Below are 23,157 nucleotides of genomic sequence, written 5' to 3'. Positions count from 1 at the left end.
ATGCTCCCGGTAACCGTGAACGGCCGCCAGCGCGGCGTGACAGCCCTGAGCCACCACGGCACCGAGCGGCCACGAGTGGGGAGGCCGCGCCAGATCCCCGCGGAGCACCACGTACTGCACCAGCGCCGCCGCCATGTTGATGTACGGAACCGCGCGGGCTGCCGGGATTAAGCGGGAAGTGGAGCAGACAGGGCGCCGCCATGTTGGTGTGCTCAATGGAGGATGGCGTGATGACGCACTTCCGGCGGCGTGATGACGCACTTCCGGCGGCGCTCAGGCGGGAAACTTGAGGTGAGCGCGGAGCCCTCAGGGAGGGATTTGGGGTCCGGGGGATTTTTTTGGGATTTTTTTGGGATTTTTTTGGGATATTTCTTTAGGATCGTCCCTAAATCCCTCTCCTGGGATTCGCTGGAAGTTTTTGGGGTCATTTATGGCAGCCTTGAGGGTTGTCCGGGTTCACTTCCTTGGGATCGTCCCTGTCCTCAGTTTGGGATCGTCCCTGTCACTTTCCCGCCGTTTTTTCCACCAAAATCCTTAAATTCCCACTTGTTTTCCTCATTAAAAATCGCCAAATTTATGGAAATTAATGGGATTTTTACCTCCTTACAAGTTCCCTAAAATACTGAAAATTATTTGGATTTGTTTCTATTCCCATCGCCGTTTTCCTCATTAAAAATTCCCTAATTTCTGGAAATTATTGGGATTTTCTCCTCATTAAAAATTCCTAAGTTTATGGAAAATTAGTGAGATTTTTTTTCTTCATTTATGAAAATTATTTGGATTTTTCCTCATTAAAAAAAATCTCCAAATTTATTGAAATTCAAGGGATTTTTCCTCATTAAAAAAACCTCCAAATTTATGGAAATTAATTGGAATTTTTACCTCACAAAAATTTCCTAAAATAATGAAAATTAATTGGATTTTTTTCCCTTTTCCATCCCACTTTCCCCTCACAAAAAAACCCCAAATTTATGGAAATTATTGGGATTTTTACCTCATTAAAAATCCCAAATCTTTTTTAAAATTGACTGAATTTTTTCCTCATGAAATATTCCCAAATTTATGGAAAATTCACTGGATTTTTACCTCAATTCCCTAAAATATTGAAAATTAATTGGATTTTTTGCCATTCCCATTCCTGATTTCTTCATAAAAAATTTCCCTAATTTATGGAAATTATTTGGATTTTTTCCTCATTAAAAATTCCCTAAAATATTAAAAATTAATTGCATTTTTCCTCATTAAATAATTCACCATTTAATGGAAATTAATGGGATTTTTTCCCTCATTAAAAATTCCCAAATTTATGGAAATTAATGGGTTTTTTACCTCATAAAAATTTCCCTAAAATATTGGAAAATAATTCGATTTTTACCTCTTTCAAAATTCCCAAATTTATGGAAATTATTGGGATTTTTTCCCCACAAAAAAACCCCAAATTTATGGAAATTTAATGGGATTTTTCCTCATAAAAATCTCCAAGTTTATTGAAATTAAGGGAATTTTTTCTTCATTTAAAAAAACCCAAATTTATTGAAATTCAAGGGATTTTTTCCTCATTAAAAAACCCCCAAATTTATGGAAAATTAATGGGATTTTTACCTCATTAAAAATTCCCTAAAATATTAAAAATGAATTGGATTTTTCCTCATTAAATAATTCACCATTTAATGGAAAATAATGGGATTTTTACCTCATAAAAATTTCCCTAAAATATTGAAAAATAATTGGATATTTCCTCATTAAAATTCCCAAATTTATAGAAATTAATGGGATTTTTTTCCTCATAAAAAACCCCAAATTTATGGAAAATTAATGGGATTTTTCCTCATAAAAATCTCCAAATATATTGAAATTAAAGGATTTTTTTCTTCATTAAAAAAATCCCAAATTTATTGAAATTCAAGGGATTTTCCTCATTAAAAACCCCCAAATTTATGGAAATTTAATGGGATTTTTCCTCATAAAAACCCCCAAATTTATGGAAAGTTCACTGGATTTTTACATCATTAAAAATTCCCTAAAATATTAAAAATTAATTGCATTTTTCCTCATTAAATAACTCACAATTTAATGGAAATTAATGGGTTTTTACCTCATTAAAAAATTCCCTAAAATATTGAAAATTAATTGGTTTTTTCCTCATTAAAATTCCCAAATTTATGGAAATTATTGGGATTTTTTTCCCCACAAAAAACCCCCAAATTTATGGAAAATTAATGGGATTTTTCCTCATAAAAATCTCCAAGTTTATTGAAATTAAAGGAATTTTTTCCTCATTAAAAAAACCCAAATTTATTGAAATTCAAGGGATTTTTTCTCATAAAAAGTTTCCAAATTTATGGAAATTTAATGGGATTTTTCCCTCGTTTAAAATTCCCTAAAATATTAAAAATGAATTGGATTTTACCTCATTAAATAATTCACCATTTAATGGAAATTAATGGGATTTTTACCTCATTAAAAATTCCCAAATTTATGGAAATTAATGGGTTTTTTACCTCATAAAAATTCCCTAAAGTATTGAAGAATAATTGGATTTTTCCTCATTAAAATTCCCAAATTTATGGAAATTATTGGGATTTTTTCCTCATTAAAAAACCCCGAATTTATGGAAAATTAATGGGAGTTTTCCTCATAAAAATTTCCAAATATATTGAAATTAAAGGAATTTTTTCCTCATTAAAAAAACCCCAAATTTATTGAAACTCAAGGGATTTTTCTCCTAAAAAATTCCCAAATTTATGGAAAATTAATGGGATTTTTCCTTATAAAAATCTCCAAATTTATTGAAATTAAAGGAATTTTTCTCAGAAAAAGTTTCCAAATTTATGGAAATTCATGGGATTTTTTCCTCATTAAAAATTCCCCAAATTTATGGAAATGAATGGGTTTTTTATCTCATAAAAATTTCCCTAAAATATTGAAAAATAATTGGATTTTTCCTCATTAAAATTCCCAAATTTATGGAAATTATTGGGATTTTTTCCCCACAAAAAACCCCCAAATTTATGGATAATTAATGGGATTTTTCCTCATAAAAATCTCCAAATTTATTGAAATTAAAGGAATTTTTCTCATAGAAAATTTCCAAATTTATTGAAATTAAAGGAATTTTTTCCTCATTAAAAAACCCCAAATTTATTGAAATTAAAGGGATTTTTCTCATAAAAACTTTCCAAATTTATGGAAATTTAATGGGATTTTTCCCTCATTAAAAATTCCCTGAAATATTAAAAATGAATTGGATTTTTCCTCATTAAATAATTCACCATTTAATGGAAATTAATGGGATTTTTTCCCTCATTAAAAATTCCCAAATTTATGGAAATTAATGAGATTTTTACTCACAAAAACTTCCCAAATTTAAGGGAAATTATTGGGATTTTTCCTCATAAAAATCTCCAAGTTTATTGAAATTAAAGGAATTTTTTCTTCATTTAAAAAAACCCAAATTTATTGAAACTCAAGGGATTTTTCTCATAAAAATTTCCAAATTTATGGAAATTTAATGGGATTTTTCCCTCTTTTAAAATTCCCTAAAATATTAAAAATGAATTGGATTTTTCCTCATTAAATAATTCACCATTTAATGGAAATTAATGGGATTTTTACCTCATAAAAATTCCCTAAAATATTGAAAATTAATTGCATTTTTCCTCATTAAATAATTCACCATTTAATGGAAATTAATGGGTTTTTTACCTCATAAAAAATTCCCTAAAGTATTGAAGAATAATTGGATTTTTCCCTCTTTGAAAATTCCCAAATTTATGGAAAATTAATGGGATTTTACCTCATAAAAATCTCCAAATGTATTGAAATGAAAGGAATTTTTTCTTCATTAAAAAAATCCCAAATTTATTGAAATTCAAGGGATTTTTCTCATAAAAAATTCCCAAATTTATAGAAAATTAATGGGATTTTTCCTCATAAAAATACCTGAATTTATGGTAATTATTTGACTTTTTCCTCATTTAAAAATACCCAAATTTATTGAAATTCAAGGGATTTTTCTCATAAAAATTTCCAAATTTATGGAAATTTAATGGGATTTTTCCTCATAAAAATCTCCAAATTTATTGAAATTAAAGGAATTTTTCTCATAGAAAGTTTCCAAATTTATGGAAATTTAATGGGATTTTTCCCTCGTTTAAAATTCCCTAAAATATTAAAAATGAATTGGATTTTTCCTCATTAAATAATTCACCATTTAATGGAAATTAATGGGATTTTTACCTCATAAAAAACTCTCAAATTTATTGAAATTAATGGGATTTTTACCTCATAAAAATTCCCTAAAATATTGGAAAATAATTCGATTTTTACCTCTTTCAAAATTCCCAAATTTATGGAAATTATTGGGATTTTTTCCCCACAAAAAAACCCCAAATTTATGGAAAATTAATGGGATTTTTCCTCATAAAAATCTCCAAGTTTATTGAAATTAAAGGAATTTTTTCTTCATTAAAAAAATCCCAAATTTATTGAAATTCAAGGGATTTTTCTCATAAAAAATCCCAAATTTATAGAAAATTAATGGAATTTTTCCTCGTAAAAATACCTGAATTTATGGTAATTATTTGACTTTTTCCTCATTTAAAAATACCCAAATTTATGCAAATTAAAGGGATTTTTCCTCATTAAAAAAACCCCAAATTTATGGAAAATTAATGGGATTTTTTCCTCATAAAAATCTCCAAATTTATTGAAATTAAAGGAATTTTTCTCAGAAAAAGTTTCCAAATTTATGGAAATTCATGGGATTTTGTCCTCATTAAAAATTCCCAAATTTATGGAAATTAATGGGATTTTTACCTCATAAAAATTCCCTAAAATATTGAAAATTAATTGGATTTTTCCTCATTAAAATTCCCAAATTTATGGAAAATTAATGGGATTTTTCCTCATAAAAATCTCCAAGTTTATTGAAATGAAAGGATTTTTTTCTTCATTTAAAAAAACACAAATTTATTGAAACTCAAGGGATTTTTCTCATAAAAATTCCCAAATTTATGGAAATTTAATGGGATTTTTCCTCATAAAAATCTCCAAATCTATTGAAATTAAAGGAATTTTTCTCATAAAAAGTTTCCAAATTTATGGAAATTATTGGGATTTTTACCTCTTTCAAAATTCCCAAATTTATGGAAATTAATGAGATTTTTACTCAGAAAAAATTCCCAAATTTATGGAAAATTAATGGGATTTTTCCTCATTAAAAAAACCCCAAATTTATAGAAACTCAAGGGATTTTTCTCATAAAAATTCCCAAATTTATTGAAATTCAAGGGATTTTTTCCTCATTAAAAACCCCAAATTTATGGAAAATTAATGGGATTTTTCCTCATAAAAATCTCCAAGTTTATTGAAATTAAAGGAATTTTTTCTTCATTAAAAAAACCCAAATTTATTGAAATTCAAGGGATTTTTCTCATAAAAATTTCCAAATTTATTGAAAATTAATGGAATTTTTCCTCATAAAAATACCTGAATTTATGGTAATTATTTGACTTTTTCCTCATTTAAAAACCCCAAATTTATGCAAATTAAAGGGATTTTTCCTCATTAAAAAAACCCCAAATTAATGGAAAATTAATGGGATTTTTCCTCATAAAAATCTCCAAATGTATTGAAATTAAAGGAATTTTTTCCTCATTAAAAAACCCCAAATTTATTGAAATTAAAGGGATTTTTCCTCACTAAAAAACCCCAAATTTATGGAAAATTAATGGGATTTTTCCTCATAAAAACCCCCAAATTTATGGAAAGTTCACTGGATTTTTACCACATTAAAAATTCCCTAAAGTATTAAAAATTAATTGCATTTTTCCTCATTAAATAACTCACAATTTAATGGAAATTAATGGGATTTTTACCTCATAAAAATTCCCTAAATTATTGAAAATTAATTGGATTTTTCCTCATTAAAATTCCCAAATTTATATAAATTATTGGGATTTTTACCTCTTTCAAAATTCCCAAATTTATGGAAATTAATGGGATTTTTACCTCATAAAAATTCCCTGAAATATTGAAAAATAATTGGATTTTTCGTCATTAAAATTCCCAAATTTATGGAAATTATTGGGATTTTTTCCTCACAAAAAAATTCCCAAATTTATGGAAATTCATGGGATTTTTCCTCATTAAAAAACCCCAAATTTATTGAAATTAAATTGATTTTTCCTCACTAAAAAACCCCAAATTTATGGAAAATTATTGGAATTTTTCCATTTTTCCAGCCCCAAATCCTTGGGATTTTCTGGGAATTATTCCCAGGGATGGATCCTGCAAAGGAAGAGGAGGAAAATGAAGAGAAAATTGAATTTTCACAGGGTGAGTTCCCAAAATTCCCAATTTTTCCCAAATTTCCCAATTTTCTCCCCTTTCCATGCAGGAATTCTTCCTGAAATTCCCAAATTCCCTCCAAAATTCCCAAATTTTTCCCTTTTCATGCAGAAATTCTTCCCCAAATTCCCAAATTTTCACAAATTTCTTCCTAAAATTCCAAACTTTTCCCAAAATTCCCTGAATTTCTCCCAAAATTCCCCAATTTTTCCCATCTCCAGCTCTTTCTATGCAGGAATTTCTCCCAAATTTCTCCCAAATTTTTCCCCAAAATTCCTCCCAAAAATCTCCTGAAATTCCCAAATTCTTCCCCAAATTCCACCTGAAATTCTTCCAGAAATCTCCAAATTCCTTCCCAAAATTCTCCCCAAAATTTCCCAATTTCTCCAAATTCCTCCTGAAATTTTTCCTAAAATCTCCAAATTCTCCCCAAAATCCCTGAATTCCTTCCCAAAAATTCCCCAAATTCCTCCCAAATTTTTCCCCTAAAATTCCCAAATTCCTCCTGAAAATTTTCCAATTTTGCCCCAAATTTCCCCCAAAATTCTTCCTCAAATCCCCAAATTCCTTCTCCAAATTTTCTCCCAAAATTCCTCAAAATCTTCCCCAAAAATCAGAAATTTCCCCTCAATTTTTTTTCCCCAGAATCCTGAAATTTCTTCCTCAAATCCCAAATTCCTCCCAAAATTTCCTTCTCAAATTCTTCCCAAAATCCCCAAAAATTCCCAAATTCTTCTGAAAATTCCTCAAATTCCTCCCAATTTTTACCCTGAAATCCTCCCAAAATCCCCCAAATTCTCCCCAAAATGAACAAATTTCCCCAAATTCCCTCCAAATTTCCCAAATTTTTCCCTTTTCATGCAGAAATTCTTCCCCAAATTCCCAATTTTTCACAAATTTCTTCCTAAAATTCCCAAACTTTTCCCAAAATTCCTCTCAAAATTCCCTGAATTTTCCCCAAAATTCCCCAATTTTTCCCCTCTCCAGCTCTTTCTATGCAGGAATTTCTCCCAAATTTTCCCCAAAATTCCTCCCAAAAATCTCCTGAAAATTCCCAAATTCTTCCCCAAATTCCTCCTGAAATTCTTCCAGAAATCTCCAAATTCCTTCCCAAAATTCTCCCAAAATTCTCCTGAAATTTTTCCTAAAATCTCCAAATCCTCAAATTCTCCCTAAATCCCCACAATTCCCCAGAATTCCCCAAAATCTTCCCCAAATTTCTCCTAAAATCTCCAAATTCTCCCCAAAATCCCTGAATTCCTTCCCAAAATTCCCCAAATTCCTCCCAAATTTTTCCCCTAAAATTCCCAAATTCCTCCCAAATTTTTCCCCTAAAATTCCCAAATTCCTCCCAAAATTTTCCCCTAAAATTCCCAAATTCCTCCTGAAAATTTTCCAATTTTGCCCCAAATTTCCCCCAAAATTCTTCCTCAAATCCCCAAATTTTTTCTCCAAATTTTCTCCCAAAATTCCTCAAAATCTTCCCCAAAAATCAGAAATTTCCCCTCAATTTTTTTTCCCAGACTCCTGAAATTTCTTCCTCAAATCCCCAAATTCCTCCCAAAATTTCCTTCTCAAATTCTTCCCAAAATCCCCAAAAATTCCCAAATTCTTCTGAAAATTCCTCAAATTCCTCCCAATTTTTTCCCTGAAATCCTCCCAAAATCCCCCAAATTCTCCCCAAAATGAACAAATTTCCCCAAATTTCCTCTAAAATTCCTCCCCAAAATTCCCCAATTTTCCCAGAAATTCCTTCCCAAATTTCTTCCTAAAATCCCCAAATTTTCTCCAAATTCCTCCCCAAATTCTTCCCAAAATCCTCCCAAAATCTCCAAATTTCTCCCCAAATGCTCCCAAAATTCCCCAGTTTTTCCAAATTCCTCCCAAATTCCCCAAATTCCTTCCATAAATTCCCAAAATTCCCAAATTCCTCCCCAAAATCCCCAAATTCCTCCCCAAATTCCTCCCCAAAGTCCCCACATTTCCCCCCAAAAATGCCCCAAATTTCTCCTAAAATTTCCAAATTCCCCTGAAATTCCTCCCCAAAATCCCCAAATTCCTCCCAAAATTCCCAAACGTTCCCCAAATTTTTTCCAGAAATCTCAAAATTCTTCTTAAAATTTCCAAATCCCTCCCAAATTCCCTCCTGAAATCTTCAAGTTTCTCCCCAAATTTTCCCAAATCCCCATTTTTTTCCATTTTTTCCCCATTTTTTCCCCATTTTTTCCCCATTTTTCCCCATTTCTGTCCCTCCTGGTGTCTCTGCAGCGCCGTGAGGGGGCCGGGCGCTTCCTTCCCACGCACGGATTCTCCCCAAATTTCTCCCCAAATTCCTTCCCAAAATGCCCCCAAATTTCCCCAAATCCCCAATTTTCCCAAAATCCCCATTTTTCCCCCATTTTTCCCCATTTTTTCCCCATTTTTTCCCCATTTTTTCCCCATTTTTTCCTCCATTTTTCCCCCATTTTCCCCCATTTCTTTCCCACCTGGTGTCCCTGGAGCGCCGTGAGGGGGCCCGGGCGCTTCCTTCCCCTGCACGGATTTTGCTCAAATTCTCCCCTAATTTCTCCCCAAATTCCTTCCCAAAATCCTCAAAAATCCCCCCAAATTTCCCCAAATCCCAATTTTCCCAAAATCCCCATTTTTTCCCCCATTTTTCCCTCATTTTTTCCCATTTTTCCCCATTTCTGTCCCTCCTGGTGTCCCTGGAGCTCCGTGAGGGGGGCGGGCGCTTCCTTCCCATGCACGGATTCTGCTCAAATTCTCCCCAAATTCCTTCCCAAAATGCCCCCAAATTTCCCCAAATTCCCAATTTTCCAAAATCCCAATTTTTCCCCCATTTTTCCCATTTTTTTCCCCATTTTTTCCCCATTTTCCCCATTTTTCCCCCCATTTCTGTCCCTCCTGGTTTCTCTGGAGCGGCGTGAGGGGGACAGGCGCTTCCTTCCCATGCACGGATTCTCCCCCAATTTCTCCCCAAAAATCTCCCCAAAAATCTCCCCAAACGTCCAAAATCCCCAATTTTCCCAAAATCCCCATTTTTCCCACATTTTTTCCCCATTTTTCCCCCATTTTTTCCCCCATTTTTTCCCCCATTTCTTTCCCACCTGGTGTCCCTGGAGCGCCGTGAGGGGGAGCCGGGCTCTTCCTTCCCATGCACGGATTCTGCTCCAATTCTCCCATTTCTCCCTAAATTTCTCCCCACATTTCTCCCCAAAAATGCCTCCAAATTTCCCCAAATCCCCAATTTTCCCAAAATCCCCATTTTTTCCCATTTTTTTCCACATTTTTTCCCATTTTTCCCTCATTTCTGTCCCACCTGGTGTCCCTGGAGCGCCGTGTGCGGGGCCGGGCGCTTCCTTCCCATGCACGGATTCTGCTCCAATTCTCCCCAAATTCCTTCCCAAAATGCCCCCAAATTGCCCCAAATCCCAATTTTCCAAAATCCCCATTTTTCCCACATTTTTTCCCCATTTTTTTCCCCATTTTTTCCCCATTTTTTCCCCATTTTCCCCCCATTTCTGTCCCTCCTGGTGTCTCTGGAGCGGCGTGAGGGGGCCGGGCGCTTCCTTCCCATGCACGGATTCTCCCCAAATTTCTCCCCACATTTCTCACCAAAAATCCCCCCAAATATCCCCAAATCCCCAATTTTCCCAAAATCCCCATTTTTCCCCCATTTTTTCCCCATTTTTTCCCCATTTTCCCCCCATTTCTGTCCCACCTGGTGTCCCTGGAGCGCCGTGAGGGGGCCTGGGCGCTTCCTTCCCCTGCACGGATTTTGCTCAAATTCTCCCCACATTTCTCCCCAAATTCCTTCCCAAAATCCTCAAAAATCCCCCCAAATTACCCCAAATTCCAATTTTCCCAAAATCCCCATTTTTCCCCCCATTTTTTCCCCATTTTTTCCCCATTTTTTCCCCATTTTCCCCCATTTCTGTCCACCTCCTGTCCCTGCAACGCCGTGAGGGGGCCCGGGCGCTTCCTTCCCATGCACGGATTCTGCTCAAATTCTCCCCAGATTTCTCCCCAAATTCCTTCCCAAAATCCTCAAAAATCCCTCCAAATTATCCCAAATCCCAATTTTCCCAAAATCCCCGTTTTTCCCCCATTTTTCCCCTCATTTCCCCCCCATTTCTGTCCCACCTGGTGTCTCTGGAGCGCCGTGAGGGGGCCGGGCGCTTCCTTCCCATGCACGGATTCTGCTCAAATTCTCCCCACATTTCTCCCCAAATTCCTTCCCAAAATCCCCAAAAATCCCCCCAAACGTCCCCAAATCCCCAATTTTCCCAAAATCCCCGTTTTTTTCCCCCATTTTTCCCTCATTTTTTCCCCATTTTTCCCCCATTTCTGTCCCTCCTGGTGTCCCTGGAGCGCCGTGAGGGGGCCCAGGCGCTTCCTTCCCATGCACGGATTCTGCTCCAATTCTCCCCACATTTCTCCCCAAATTCCTTCCCAAAATCCTCAAAAATCCCCCCAAATTGCCCCAAATTCCAATTTTCCCAAAATCCCCATTTTTCCCCCCATTTTTCCCCGTTTCCCTCCATTTCTGCCCCACCTGGTGGGTGTCTCTGCAGCGCCGTGAGGGGGGCCGGGCGCTTCCTTCTCATGCACGGATTCTGCTCCAATTCTCCCATTTCTCCCTAAATTTCTCCCCAGATTTCTCCCAAAAAATCCCTCCAAACGTCCCCAAATCCCCAATTTTCCCAAAATCCCCATTTTCCCCCCATTTTTCCCCATTTTTTCCCCATTTCCCCCCATTTCTGTCCCACCTGGTGTCTCTGGAGCTCCGTGAGGGGGCCGGGCGCTTCCTTCCCATGCACGGATTCTGCTCCAATTCTCCCCCAATTTCTCCCCAAAATTCCCAAAAATCCTCCCAAAATTCCCAAAAATCCCCCCAAATTGCCCAAAATCCCCATTTTTTCCCCATTTTTTCCCCATTTTTCTCCCATTTCTGTCCCTCCTGGTTTCTCTGGAGCGGCGTGAGGGGGATGGGCGCTTCCTTCCCATGCACGGATTCTCCCCCAATTTCTCCCCAAATTTCTCCCCAAAAATCTCCCCAAACGTCCCCAAATCCCCAATTTTCCCAAAATCCCCATTTTTCCCACATTTTTTCCCCATTTTTCCCCCATTTTTTCCCCCATTTTTTCCCCCATTTCTTTCCCACCTGGTGTCCCTGGAGCGCCGTGAGGGGGAGCCGGGCTCTTCCTTCCCATGCACGGATTCTGCTCCAATTCTCCCATTTCTCCCTAAATTTCTCCCCACATTTCTCCCCAAAAATGCCTCCAAATTTCCCCAAATCCCCAATTTTCCCAAAATCCCCATTTTTCCCCCATTTTCCCCCCGTTTTTCCCCTGTTCCCCCCATTTCTGTCCCACCTGGTGTCCCTGCAGCGCCGTGAGGGGGCCCGGGCGCTTCCTTCCCATGCACGGATTCTGCTCCAATTCTCCCCAAATTCCTTCCCAAAATGCCCCCAAATTGCCCCAAATCCCCAATTTTCCCAAAATCCCCATTTTTCCCACATTTTTTCCCCATTTTTTCCCCATTTTTTCCCCATTTTTTCCCCATTTTTTCCCCATTTTCCCCCCATTTCTGTCCCTCCTGGTGTCTCTGGAGCGGCGTGAGGGGGACGGGCGCTTCCTTCCCATGCACGGATTCTCCCCAAATTTCTCCCCAAATTCCTTCCCAAAATGCCCCCAAATTTCCCCAAATCCACAATTTTCCCAAAATCCCCATTTTTTCCCCCATTTTCCCCCATTTTTCCCCATTTTTTCCCCATTTTTCCCCATTTTTCCCCCATTTCCCCCCATTTCTGTCCCACCTGGTGTCTCTGGAGCGCCGTGAGGGGGCCCGGGCGCTTCCTTCCCATGCACGGATTCTCCCCAAATTTCTTCCCAGATTCCTTCCCAAAATTCCCCCATATGTCCCCAAATCCCCAATTTTCCCAAAATCCCCATTTTTTTCCCCCATTTTTCCCCATTTTTTTCCCCATTTTTCCCCCATTTTTTTCCCCATTTTTCCCCCATTTCTGTCCCTCCTGGTGTCCCTGGAGCGCCCTGAGGGGGGCCGGGCTCTTCCTTCCCATGCACGGATTCTGCTCCAATTCTCCCATTTCTCCCTAAATTTCTCCCCAGATTTCTCCCAAAAAATCCCTCCAAACGTCCCCAAATCCCCAATTTTCCCAAAATCCCCGTTTTTTCCCCCATTTTTCCCCCATTTTTCCCCATTTCCCCCCATTTCTGTCCCACCTGGTGTCCCTGGAGCTCCGTGAGGGGGCCCGGGCGCTTCCTTCCCATGCACGGATTCTCCCAGATTTCTCCCCAAAAATGCCCCCAAACGTCCCCAAATCCCCAATTTTTCCAAAATCCCCATTTTTCCCCCCATTTTTTCCCCATTTTTTCCCCATTTTTCCCCAATTTTTTCCCCCATTTCTTTCCCACCTGGTGTCCCTGGAGCGCCGTGAGGGGGCCGGGCGCTTCCTTCCCATGCACGGATTCTGCTCAAATTCCCCCCAGATTTCTCCCCAAATTCCTTCCCAAAATCCCCAAAAATCCCCCCAGAAATCCCCCCAAATTCCTAATTTTCCCAAAATCCCCGTTTTTTCCCCATTTTTTCCCATTTTTTCCCCATTTTCCCCCATTTCTGTTCCTCCTGGTGTCCCTGTTGCGCCCTGAGGGGGGCCGGGCGCTTCCTTCCCATGCACGGATTCTGCTCCAATTTTCCCATTTCTCCCCAAATTTCTACCCAAAATCCTTCCAAAAATCCCCCCAAATTGCCCAAAATCCCCAATTTTCCCCAAATCCCCTTTTTTTTCCCCCATTTTTTCCCCTTTTTCCCCCATTTTTCCCCATTTTTCCCCCATTTCTGTCCCACCTGGTGTCCCTGGAGCGCCGTGAGGGGGCCGGGCGGTTCCTTCCCATGCACGGATTCTGCTCCAATTCTCCCCACATTTCTCCCCAAAAATGCCCCCAGATCCCCCAGATCCCCAGTTTTCCCAAACTCCCCATTTTTTCCCCCATTTTTCCCCCATTTTTTCCCATTTTTTCCCCATTTTCCCCCATTTCTGTCCCACCTGGTGTCCCTGTTGCGCCCTGAGGGGGGCCGGGCGCTTCCTTCCCATGCACGGATTCTGCTCCAATTCTCCCCAAATTTCTCCCCAAAAATCCCCCCAAACGTCCCAAAATCCCCATTTTTCCAAAAATCCCCATTTTCCCCCATTTTCCCCCCATTTTTCCCCGATTTTCCCCTGTTTCCCCCATTTCTGTCCCACCTGGTGTCTCTGCAGCGCCGTGAGGGGGCCGGGCGCTTCCTTCCCATGCACGGATTCTGTTCAAATTCTCCCCAGATTTCTCCCCAAATTCCTTCCAAAAATCCCCCCAAACGTCCCCAAATCCCCAATTTTTCCAAAATCCCCATTTTCCCCCCCCATTTTCCCCCCCCATTTTTTCCCCATTTTTCCCCATTTTCCCCCCATTTCTTTCCCACCTGGTGTCCCTGGAGCGCCGTGAGGGGGCCCGGGCGCTTCCTTCCATGCACGGATTATGCTCCAATTCTCAAATTCCTTCCCAAAATCCCCAAAAATCCCCCCAAACGTCCCCAGATCCCCAATTTTCCCCAAATCCCCGTTTTTCTCCCCATTTCCCAGACGTTCTGTCCCACCCGTTGTCTCTGGAGCGCCGCGATCGGGCCCGGGCGGTGCTGCGGGAGCGCCCTGAGGGGGGCCGGGCGCTTCCTTCCCATGCACGGATTCTGCTCAAATTCTCCCCACATTTCTCCCCAAATTCCTTCCCAAATTTCCCAAAAATCCCCCCAAATTGCCCCAAATTCCAATTTTCCCAAAATCCCCATTTTTCCCCCATTTTTCCCCATTTTCCCCCATTTCTGTCCCACCTGGTGTCCCTGGAGCGCCGTGAGGGGGGCATGGGTGGTTCCTTCCCATGCATGGATTCTGCTCAAATTCTCCCCAGATTTCTCCCCAAATTCCTTCCCAAAATCCTCAAAAATCCCCACAAATTGCCCCAAATTCCAATTTTCCCAAAATCCCCGTTTTTTCCCCCATTTTCCCCCCATTTTCCCCCATTTTTTCCCCCATTTTCCCCCATTTCTGTCCCACCTCCTGTCCCTGGAGCGCCGTGAGGGGGCACGGGCGCTTCCTTCCCATGCACGGATTCTGCTCAAATTCTCCCCACATTTCTCCCCAAAATCCCCAAAAATCCCCCCAAAAATGCCCCCAGATCCCCAATTTTCCCCAAAATCCCCGTTTTTCTCCCCATTTCCCAGACGTCCTGTCCCATTTGGAGTCTCTGGAGCGCCGCGATCGGGCCCGGGCGGTGCGGCGGGAGCGCCGTGAGGGGCCCGGGCGCTTCCTTCCCATGCACGGATTCTCCCCCAATTTCTTCCCAGATTCCTTCCCAAAATTCCCCCATATTTCCCCAAATCCCCAATTTTCCCAAAATCCCCATTTTTTCCCCCATTTTTTCCCCATTTTTTCCACATTTTTTCCCCGTTTTTCCCCATTTTTTCCCCCATTTCTGTCCCACCTGCTGTCCCTGGAGCGCCGTGAGGGGGCCCGGGCGCTTCCTTCCCATGCACGGATTCTTCTCCAATTCTCCCCACATTTCTCCCCAAAAATCCCCCCAAATTACCCCAAATTCCAATTTTCCCAAAATCCCCATTTTTCCCCCCTTTTTTTCCCCATTTTTCCCCCATTTTTTCCCCATTTTTCCCCCCATTTCTGTCCCACCTCCTGTCCCTGGAGCGCCCTGAGGGGGCCGGGCGCTTCCTTCCCATGCACGGATTCTGCTCAAGTTCTCCCCCAGATTTCTCCCCAAATTCCTTCCCAAAATCCCCAAAAATCCCCCCAAATGTCCCCAAATCCCCAATTTTTCCAAAATCCCCATTTTTCCCCCCATTTTTTCCCCATTTTTTCCCCATTTTTCCCCAATTTTTTCCCCCATTTCTTTCCCACCTGGTGTCCCTGGAGCGCCGTGAGGGGGCCGGGCGCTTCCTTCCCATGCATGGATTCTCCCCAATTTCTCCCCTAATTTCTCCCCAAATTCCTTCCCAAAATCCTCAAAAATCCCCCCAGATTGCCCCAAATTCCAATTTTCCCAAAATCCCCGTTTTTCCCCCCATTTTTCCCCTCATTTTTCCCCCATTTCTGCCCCACCTGGTGTCCCTGGAGCGGCGTGAGGGGGGCTGGGCGCTTCCTTCCCATGCACGGATTCTGCTCAAATTCTCCCCAAATTTCTCCCCAAAAATCCCCCCAAACATCCCCAAATCCCCAATTTCCCCAAAATCCCCATTTTTCCCCCTTTTTTTCCCCATTTTTCCCCCATTTTTTCCCCGTTTCCCTCCATTTCTGTCCCACCTGGTGTCTCTGGACCGCCGTGAGGGGGGCCGGGCGGTTCCTTCCCATGCACGGATTCTGCTCCAATTCTCCCATTTCTCCCCACATTTCTCCTCAAATTCCTTCCCAAAAATCCCCCCAAATGTCCCCAAATCCCCAATTTTCCCCAAATCCCCGTTTTTCTCCCCATTTCCCAGACGTCCCATTTGGTGTCTCTGGAGCGCCGCGATCGGGCCCGGGCGGTGCTGCGGGAGCGCCCTGAGGGGGCCGGGCGCTTCCTTCCCATGCACGGATTCTGCTCAAATTCTCCCAAATTTCTCCCCAAAAATCCCCCAAACGTCCCCAAATCCCCAATTTTCCCAAAATCCCCATTTTCCCCCCATTTTTCCCCATTTTTTCCACATTTTCCCCCATTTTCCCCCATTTCTGTCCCACCTGGTGTCGCTGGAGCCCCGTGTGCGGGGCCGGGGCGCTTCCTTCCCATGCACGAATTCTCCCCAAATTTCTCCCCAAATTCCTTCCCAAAATGCCCCCAAATTTCCCCAAAATCCCCAATTTTCCAAAAATCCCCATTTTTCCCCCCATTTTCCCCCCATTTTTTCCACATTTTTTCCCCATTTTCCCCATTTCTGTCCCACCTGGTGTCCCTGGAGCGCCGTGAGGGCGGCCCGGGCTCTTCCTTCCCATGCACGATTCTGCTCCAATTCTCCCCAGATTTCTCCCCAAAAATCCCCCAAACGTCCCCAAATCCCCAATTTTCCCAAAATCCCCATTTTTTTTCCCCCATTTTTCTCATTTTTTACCCGTTTCCCCCCATTTCTCCCCCACCTGCTGTCCCTGGAGCGCCGTGAGGGGGGCCGGGCGCTTCCTTCCCACGCACGGATTCTGCTCAAATTCTCCCCAAAATCCTTCCCAAAATGCCCCCAAATTTCCCCAAATTCCAATTTTCCCAAAATCCCCATTTTTTCCCCCATTTTTCCCCCATTTTTCCCCACATTTTCCCCTCATTTTCCCTCATTTCTGTCCCACCTGGTGTCTCTGCAGCGCCGTGAGGGGGCCGGGCGCTTCCTTCCCATGCACGGATTCTGCTCCAATTCTCCCCAAATTTCTCCCAAAAATCCCCCCAAACATCCCAAATCCCCAATTTTCCCAAAATCCCCATTTTCCCCCATTTTTTCCCCATTTTTCCCCATTTTCCCCAATTTCTGTCCCACCTGGTGTCTCTGCAGCGCCGTGAGGGGGCCCAGGCGCTTCCTTCCCATGCACGGATTCTGCTCCAATTCTCCCATTTCTCCCAAAATTTCTCCCCTCATTTCTCCCCAAAAATCCCCCCAAACGTCCCCAAATCCCCAATTTTCCCAAAATCCCCATTTTTTCCCCCATTTTTCTCATTTTTTCCCCGTTTCCCCCCATTTCTGTCCCACCTGCTGTCCCTGGAGCGCCGGTGAGGGGGCCGGGCGCTTCCTTCCCATGCACGGATTCTCCCCCAGTTTCTCCCCAAAATGCCCCCAAAATGCCCCAAAATCCCCAATTTTCCCAAAATACCCGTTTTTCTCCCCATTTCCCAGACGTCCTGTCCCATTTGGAGTCTCTGGAGCGCCGCGATCGGGCCCGGGCCGTGCTGCGGGAGCGCCCTGAGGGGGGCCGGGCGCTTCCTTCCCATGCACGGATTCTGCTCAAATTCTCCCCAGATTTCTCCCCAAATTCCTTCCCAAAATCCTCAAAAATCCCCCCAAATTGCCCCAAATTCCAATTTTCCCAAAATCCCCGGTTTTTTCCCCATTTTCCCCCCATTTTTCCCCATTTCTTTCCCACCTGGTGTCTCTGGAGCGCAGTGAAGGGGGGCGGGCGCTTCCTTCCCATGCACGGATTCTGCTCCAATTCTCCCCACATTTCTCCCCAAATTCCTTCCCAAAATCTTCAAAAATCCCCCCAAATTGCCCCAAATTCCAATTTTCCCAAAATCCCCGTTTTTTTCCCCATTTTTCCCCCATTTTTTCCCCGTTTCCCTCCATTTCTGTCCCTCCTGGTGTCCCTGCAGCGCCGTGAGGGGGGCATGGGCGGTTCCTTCCCATGCACGGATTCTCCCCAATTTCTCCCCTAATTTCTCCCCAAATTCCTTCCCAAAATTCCCAAAAATCCCCCCAAATTGCCCAAAATCCCCATTTTTCCCAAAATCCCCATTTTTCCCCCATTTTTTCCACATTTTTTCCCCATTTTCCCCCATTTCTGTCCCACCTGGTGTCCCTGGAGCGCCGTGAGGGGGCCGGGCAGTTCCTTCCCATGCACGGATTCTCCCCCAGTTTCTCCCCAAATTTCTCCCCAAAAATGCCCCCAAACGTCCCCAAATCCCCAATTTTCCCAAAATCCCCATTTTTCCCCATTTTTTCCCATTTTTCCCTGTTTCCCCCCATTTCTGTCCCACCTGGTGTCTCTGGAGCGCCGTGAGGGGGCCGGGCGCTTCCTTCCCATGCACGGATTCTGCTCCAATTCTCCCCACATTTCTCCCCAAATTCCTTCCCAAAAATCCCCCCAACGTCCCCAAATCCCCAATTTTTCCAAAATCACCATTTTTCCCCCCATTTTTTCCCCATTTTTTCCTCCATTTTTTCCCCGTTTCCCCCCATTTCTGTCCCACCTGGTGTCTCTGGAGCGCCATGAGGGGGCCGGGCGCTTCCTTCCCATGCACGGATTCTGCTCCAATTCTCCCATTTCTCCCCAGATCCCTTCCCAAAATGCCCCCAAATTTCCCCAAATCCCCAATTTCCCCAAAATCCCCATTTTTTCCCCCATTTTTCCCCGTTTCCCTCCATTTCTGTCCCACCTGGTGTCTCTGGAGCGCCGTGAGGGGGGCCGGGTGCTTCCTTCCCATGCATGGATTCTGCTCAAATTCTCCCCACATTTCTCCCCAAAAATCCCCCAAACGTCCCCAAATCCCCAATTTTTCCAAAATCCCCATTTTCCCCCCCCATTTTCCCCCCCCATTTTTTCCCCATTTTTTCCCTCATTTTCCCCCCATTTCTGTCCCACCTGGTGTCCCTGGAGCGCCATGAGGGGGCCCGGGCGCTTCCTTCCCATGCACGGATTCTGCTCCAATTCTCCCCACATTTCTCCCCAAATTCCTTCCCAAAATCCCCAAAAATCCCCACAAATTTCCCAAAATCCCCATTTTTCCCCCATTTTTCCCCATTTCTGTCCCACCTGGTGTCCCTGGAGCGCCGTGAGGGGGCCCGGGCGCTTCCTTCCCATGCACGGATTCTGCTCAAATTCTCCCCACATTTCTCCCCAAAAATCCCCCCAAACATCCCCAAATCCCCAATTTTCCCAAAATCCCCATTTTTCCCCCATTTTTCCCCATTTTTCCCCCATTTTTCCCCCATTTCTGTCCCACCTGGTGTCCCTGGAGCGCCGTGAGGGGGCCGGGCGCTTCCTTCCCATGCACGGATTCTGCTCCGATTCTCCCCACATTTCTCCCCAAAATCCTTTCCTAAAATCCCCCCCCAAATGTCCCCAAATTCCCAATTTTCCCAAAATCCCCATTTTTTCTCCCATTTTTCCCCCATTTTTTCCCCATTTTTCCCTCATTTCTGTCCCACCTGGTGTCTCTGGAGCGGCGTGAGGGGGGCCGGGCTCTTCCTTCCCATGCATGGATTCTGCTCAAATTCTCCCCACATTTCTCCCCAGATTCCTTCCCAAACTCCCCAAAAATGCCCCCAAACGTCCCCAGATCCCCAAATTTCCCCAAAATCCCCGTTTTTCTCCCCATTTCCCAGACGTTCTGTCCCATTTGGAGTCTCTGGAGCGCCGCGATCGGGCCCGGGCGGTGCGGCGGGAGCGGCGCCGTGAGGGGGGCGGGCGCTTCCTTCCCATGCACGGATTCTCCCCAAATTTCTTCCCAGATTCCTTCCCAAAATTCCCCCATATTTCCCCAAATCCCCAATTTTCCCAAAATCCCCATTTTTCCCCCCATTTTTTCCCCATTTTTTCCACATTTTTTCCCCGTTTTTCCCCCATTTTTTCCCCCATTTCTGTCCCACCTGGCGTCCCTGGAGCGGCGGGAGGGGGGCCAGGCAGTTCCTTCCCACGCACGGATTCTGCTCAAATTCTCCCCACATTTCTCCCCAGAAATGTCCCCAGATCCCCAATTTTCCCAAAATCCCCGGTTTTTGCCCCATTTCCCAGACGTTCTGTCCCATTTGGAGTCTCTGGAGCGCCGCGATCGGGCCCGGGCGGTGCTGCGGGAGCGGCGGGAGCGGGGCCGGGCGCTTCCTTCCCATGCACGGATTCTGCTCAAATTCCCCCCAGATTTCTCCCCAAATTCCTTCCCAAAATCCCCAAAAATCCCCCCAGAAATCCCCCCAAATTCCTAATTTTCCCAAAATCCCCGTTTTTTCCCCCATTTTTTCCCATTTTTTCCCCATTTTCCCCATTTCTGTTCCTCCTGGTGTCCCTGTTGCGCCCTGAGGGGGGCCGGGCGCTTCCTTCCCATGCACGGATTCTGCCCCAATTTTCCCATTTCTCCCCAAATTTCTACCCAAAATCCTTCCCAAAAATCCCCCCAAATTGCCCAAAATCCCCAATTCTCCCAAAATCCCCATTTTTCCCCCATTTTTCCCCCATTTTCCCCCATTTTTTCCCCATTTCTGTCCCTCCTGGTGTCTCTGCAGCGCCGTGAGGGGGCCGGGCGCTTCCTTCCCATGCACGGATTCTGCTCAAATTCTCCCCACATTTCTCCCCAAAATCCCCAAAAATCCCCCAAACGTCCCCAGATCCCCAATTTTCCCAAAATCCCCGGTTTTTCCCCCATTTCCCAGACGTTCTGTCCCACCTGTTGTCTCTGGAGCGCCGCGATCGGGCCCGGGCGGTGCTGCGGGAGCGGCGTGAGGGGGGCCGGGCGCTTCCTTCCCATGCACGGATTCTGCTCAAATTCTCCCCACATTTCTCCCCAGATTCCTTCCCAAACTCCCCAAAAATCCCCCCAAACGTCCCCAGATCCCCAATTTTCCCAAAATCCCCGTTTTTTCCCCATTTTTCCCCCATTTTTTCCACATTTTTCCCCCCATTTCTTTCCCACCTGCTGTCCCTGCAGCGCTGTGAGGGGCCCGGGCGCTTCCTTCCCATGCACGGATTCTCCCCAAATTTCTCCCCAAATTCCTTCCCAAAATGCCCCCAATTTTCCCCAAATCCACAATTTTCCCAAAATCCCCATTTTTCCCCCCATTTTTCCCCATTTTTTCCTCCATTTTTTCCCCATTTTTTCCCCTCATTTTCCCCCCATTTCTGTCCCTACTGGTTTCTCTGGAGCGGCGTGAGGGGGCCCGGGCGCTTCCTTCCCATGCACGGATTCTCCCCAAATTTCTCCCCACATTTCTCACCAAAAATCCCCCCAAATGTCCCCAAATCCCCAGTTTTCCCAAAATCCCTATTTTTTCCTCCATTTTTTCCCCATTTTTCCCCATTTCCCCCATTTCTGCCCCACCTGCTGTCCCTGGAGCTGGAGCGCCGTGAGCGGGGCCGGGCGCTTCCTTCCCATGCACGGATTCTGCTCAAATTCTCCCCAAATTCCTTCCCAAAATGCCCCCAAACGTCCCCAAATCCCCAATTTTCCCAAAATCCCCATTTTTCCCCCCATTTTTTCCCTATTTTTCCCCATTTTTCCCCCATTTCTGTCCCACCTGCTGTCCCTGCAGCGCCGTGAGGGGGCCGGGCTCTTCCTTCCCATGCACAGATTCTGCTCCAATTCTCCCCAAATTTCTCCCCAAAAATGCCCCCAAATGCCCCCAGATCCCCATTTTTCCCAAAATCCCCGGTTTTTGCCCCATTTCCCAGACGTTCTGTCCCATTTGGCATCTCTGGAGCGCCGTGATCGGGCCCGGGCGGTGCTGCGGGAGCGCCCTGAGGGGGTCGGGCGCTTCCTTCCCATGCACGGATTCTGCTCAAATTCTCCCCAAATTCCTTCCCAAAATGCCCCCAAATTTCCCCAAATCCGCAATTTTCCCAAAAATCCCGTTTTTTGTCCCAAAATCCCCATTTTCCCCCATTTTTCCCCATTTTTTCCCCATTTTCCCCCCATTTCTGTCCCACCTGGTGTCTCTGCAGCGCCGTGAGGGGGCCCAGGCGCTTCCTTCCCATGCACGGATTCTGCTCCAATTCTCCCATTTCTCCCAAAATTTCTCCCCTCATTTCTCCCCAAAAATGCCCCCAAACGTCCCCAAATCCCCAATTTTCCCAAAATCCCCATTTTTTCCCCCATTTTTCTCATTTTTTCCCCGTTTCCCCCCATTTCTCCCCCACCTGGTGTCCCTGGAGCGCCGTGAGGGGGGCCGGGCGCTTCCTTCCCATGCACGGATTCTCCCCCAGTTTCTCCCCAAAATGCCCCCAAAATCCCCAATTTTCCCCAAATCCCCGTTTTTCTCCCCATTTCCCAGACGTTCTGTCCCACCTGTTGTCTCTGGAGCGCCGCGATCGGGCCCGGGCGGTGCTGCGGGAGCGGCGGGAGCGGGGCCGGGCGCTTCCTTCCCATCCACGGATTCTGCTCAAATTCTCCCCACATTTCTCCCCAAATTCCTTCCCAAAATCCCCAAAAATCCCCCCAAACGTCCCCAGATCCCAAATTTTCCCAAAATCCCCATTTTTCGCCCCATTTCCCAGACGTTCTGTCCCATTTGGCATCTCTGGAGCGCCGTGATGGGGCCCGGGCGGTGCTGCGGGAGCGGCGTGAGGGGGGCCGGGCGCTTCCTTCCCATGCACGGATTCTCCCCAAATTCCTTCCCAAAATGCCCCCAAATCCCCAATTTTCCCAAAATCCCCGTTTTTCTCCCCATTTCCCAGATGTCCTGTCCCATTTGGAGTCTCTGGAGCGCCGCGATCGGGCCCGGGCGGTGCTGCGGGAGCGCCCTGAGGGGGCCGGGCGCTTCCTTCCCACGCACGGATTCTCCCCCAGTTTCTCCCCCAAAATGCCCCCAAATCCCCAATTTTCCCAAAATCCCCGTTTTTCTCCCCATTTCCCAGACGTCCTGTCCCATTTGGAGTCTCTGGAGCGCCGTGATCGGGCCCGGGTGGTGCAGCGGGAGCGGGGCCAGGCGCTTCCTTCCCATGCACGGATTCTGCTCAAATTCTCCCCAAATTCCTTCCCAAAATGCCCCCAAATTTCCCCAAATCCCCAATTTTCCCAAAATCCCCATTTTTCCCCCATTTTTCCCACATTTTTTCCACATTTTTTCCCCCATTTTCCCCCATTTCTGTCCCACCTGCTGTCCCTGGAGCGCCCTGAGGGGGGGCCAGGTGGTTCCTTCCCATGCACGGATTCTGCTCCAATTCTCCCCAAATTTCTCCCCAAAATCCTTCCCAAGATCACCAAAAATCCCCCCAAATGTCCCCAGATCCCCAATTTTCCCCAAATCCCCGTTTTTCTCCCCATTTCCCAGACGTTCTGTCCCATTTGGAGTCTCTGGAGCGCC

General features: G+C 44.6%; 2 protein-coding genes across 2 annotated transcripts in view; one reads left to right on the top strand and one right to left on the bottom strand.

Moving 5' to 3' along the window:
• PTRHD1 (peptidyl-tRNA hydrolase domain containing 1) overlaps positions 1 to 224 on the bottom strand; it is a 2,303-nt gene extending 2,079 nt beyond the window's left edge. Inside the window, exon 1 of the mRNA XM_077176374.1 lies at positions 5 to 224. Within this exon, the coding sequence (XP_077032489.1) occupies positions 5 to 135 (131 nt within the window). The 5' untranslated portion in view covers positions 136 to 224. The remainder of the gene's footprint in view (positions 1 to 4) is intronic.
• CENPO (centromere protein O) overlaps positions 173 to 23,157 on the top strand; it is a 62,785-nt gene continuing 39,800 nt past the window's right edge. The window contains exons 1-2 of the mRNA XM_077176373.1: positions 173 to 291; positions 6,246 to 6,339. Coding sequence (XP_077032488.1) covers positions 253 to 291; positions 6,246 to 6,339 — 133 coding nt within the window. The 5' untranslated portion in view covers positions 173 to 252. The remainder of the gene's footprint in view (positions 292 to 6,245; positions 6,340 to 23,157) is intronic.

The sequence above is a fragment of the Agelaius phoeniceus genome, chromosome 3 (assembly GCF_051311805.1).
Source record: "Agelaius phoeniceus isolate bAgePho1 chromosome 3, bAgePho1.hap1, whole genome shotgun sequence".
Taxonomy (NCBI): Eukaryota; Metazoa; Chordata; class Aves; order Passeriformes; family Icteridae; genus Agelaius; species Agelaius phoeniceus.
This window is presented reverse-complemented; position numbering and strand designations above follow the sequence as displayed.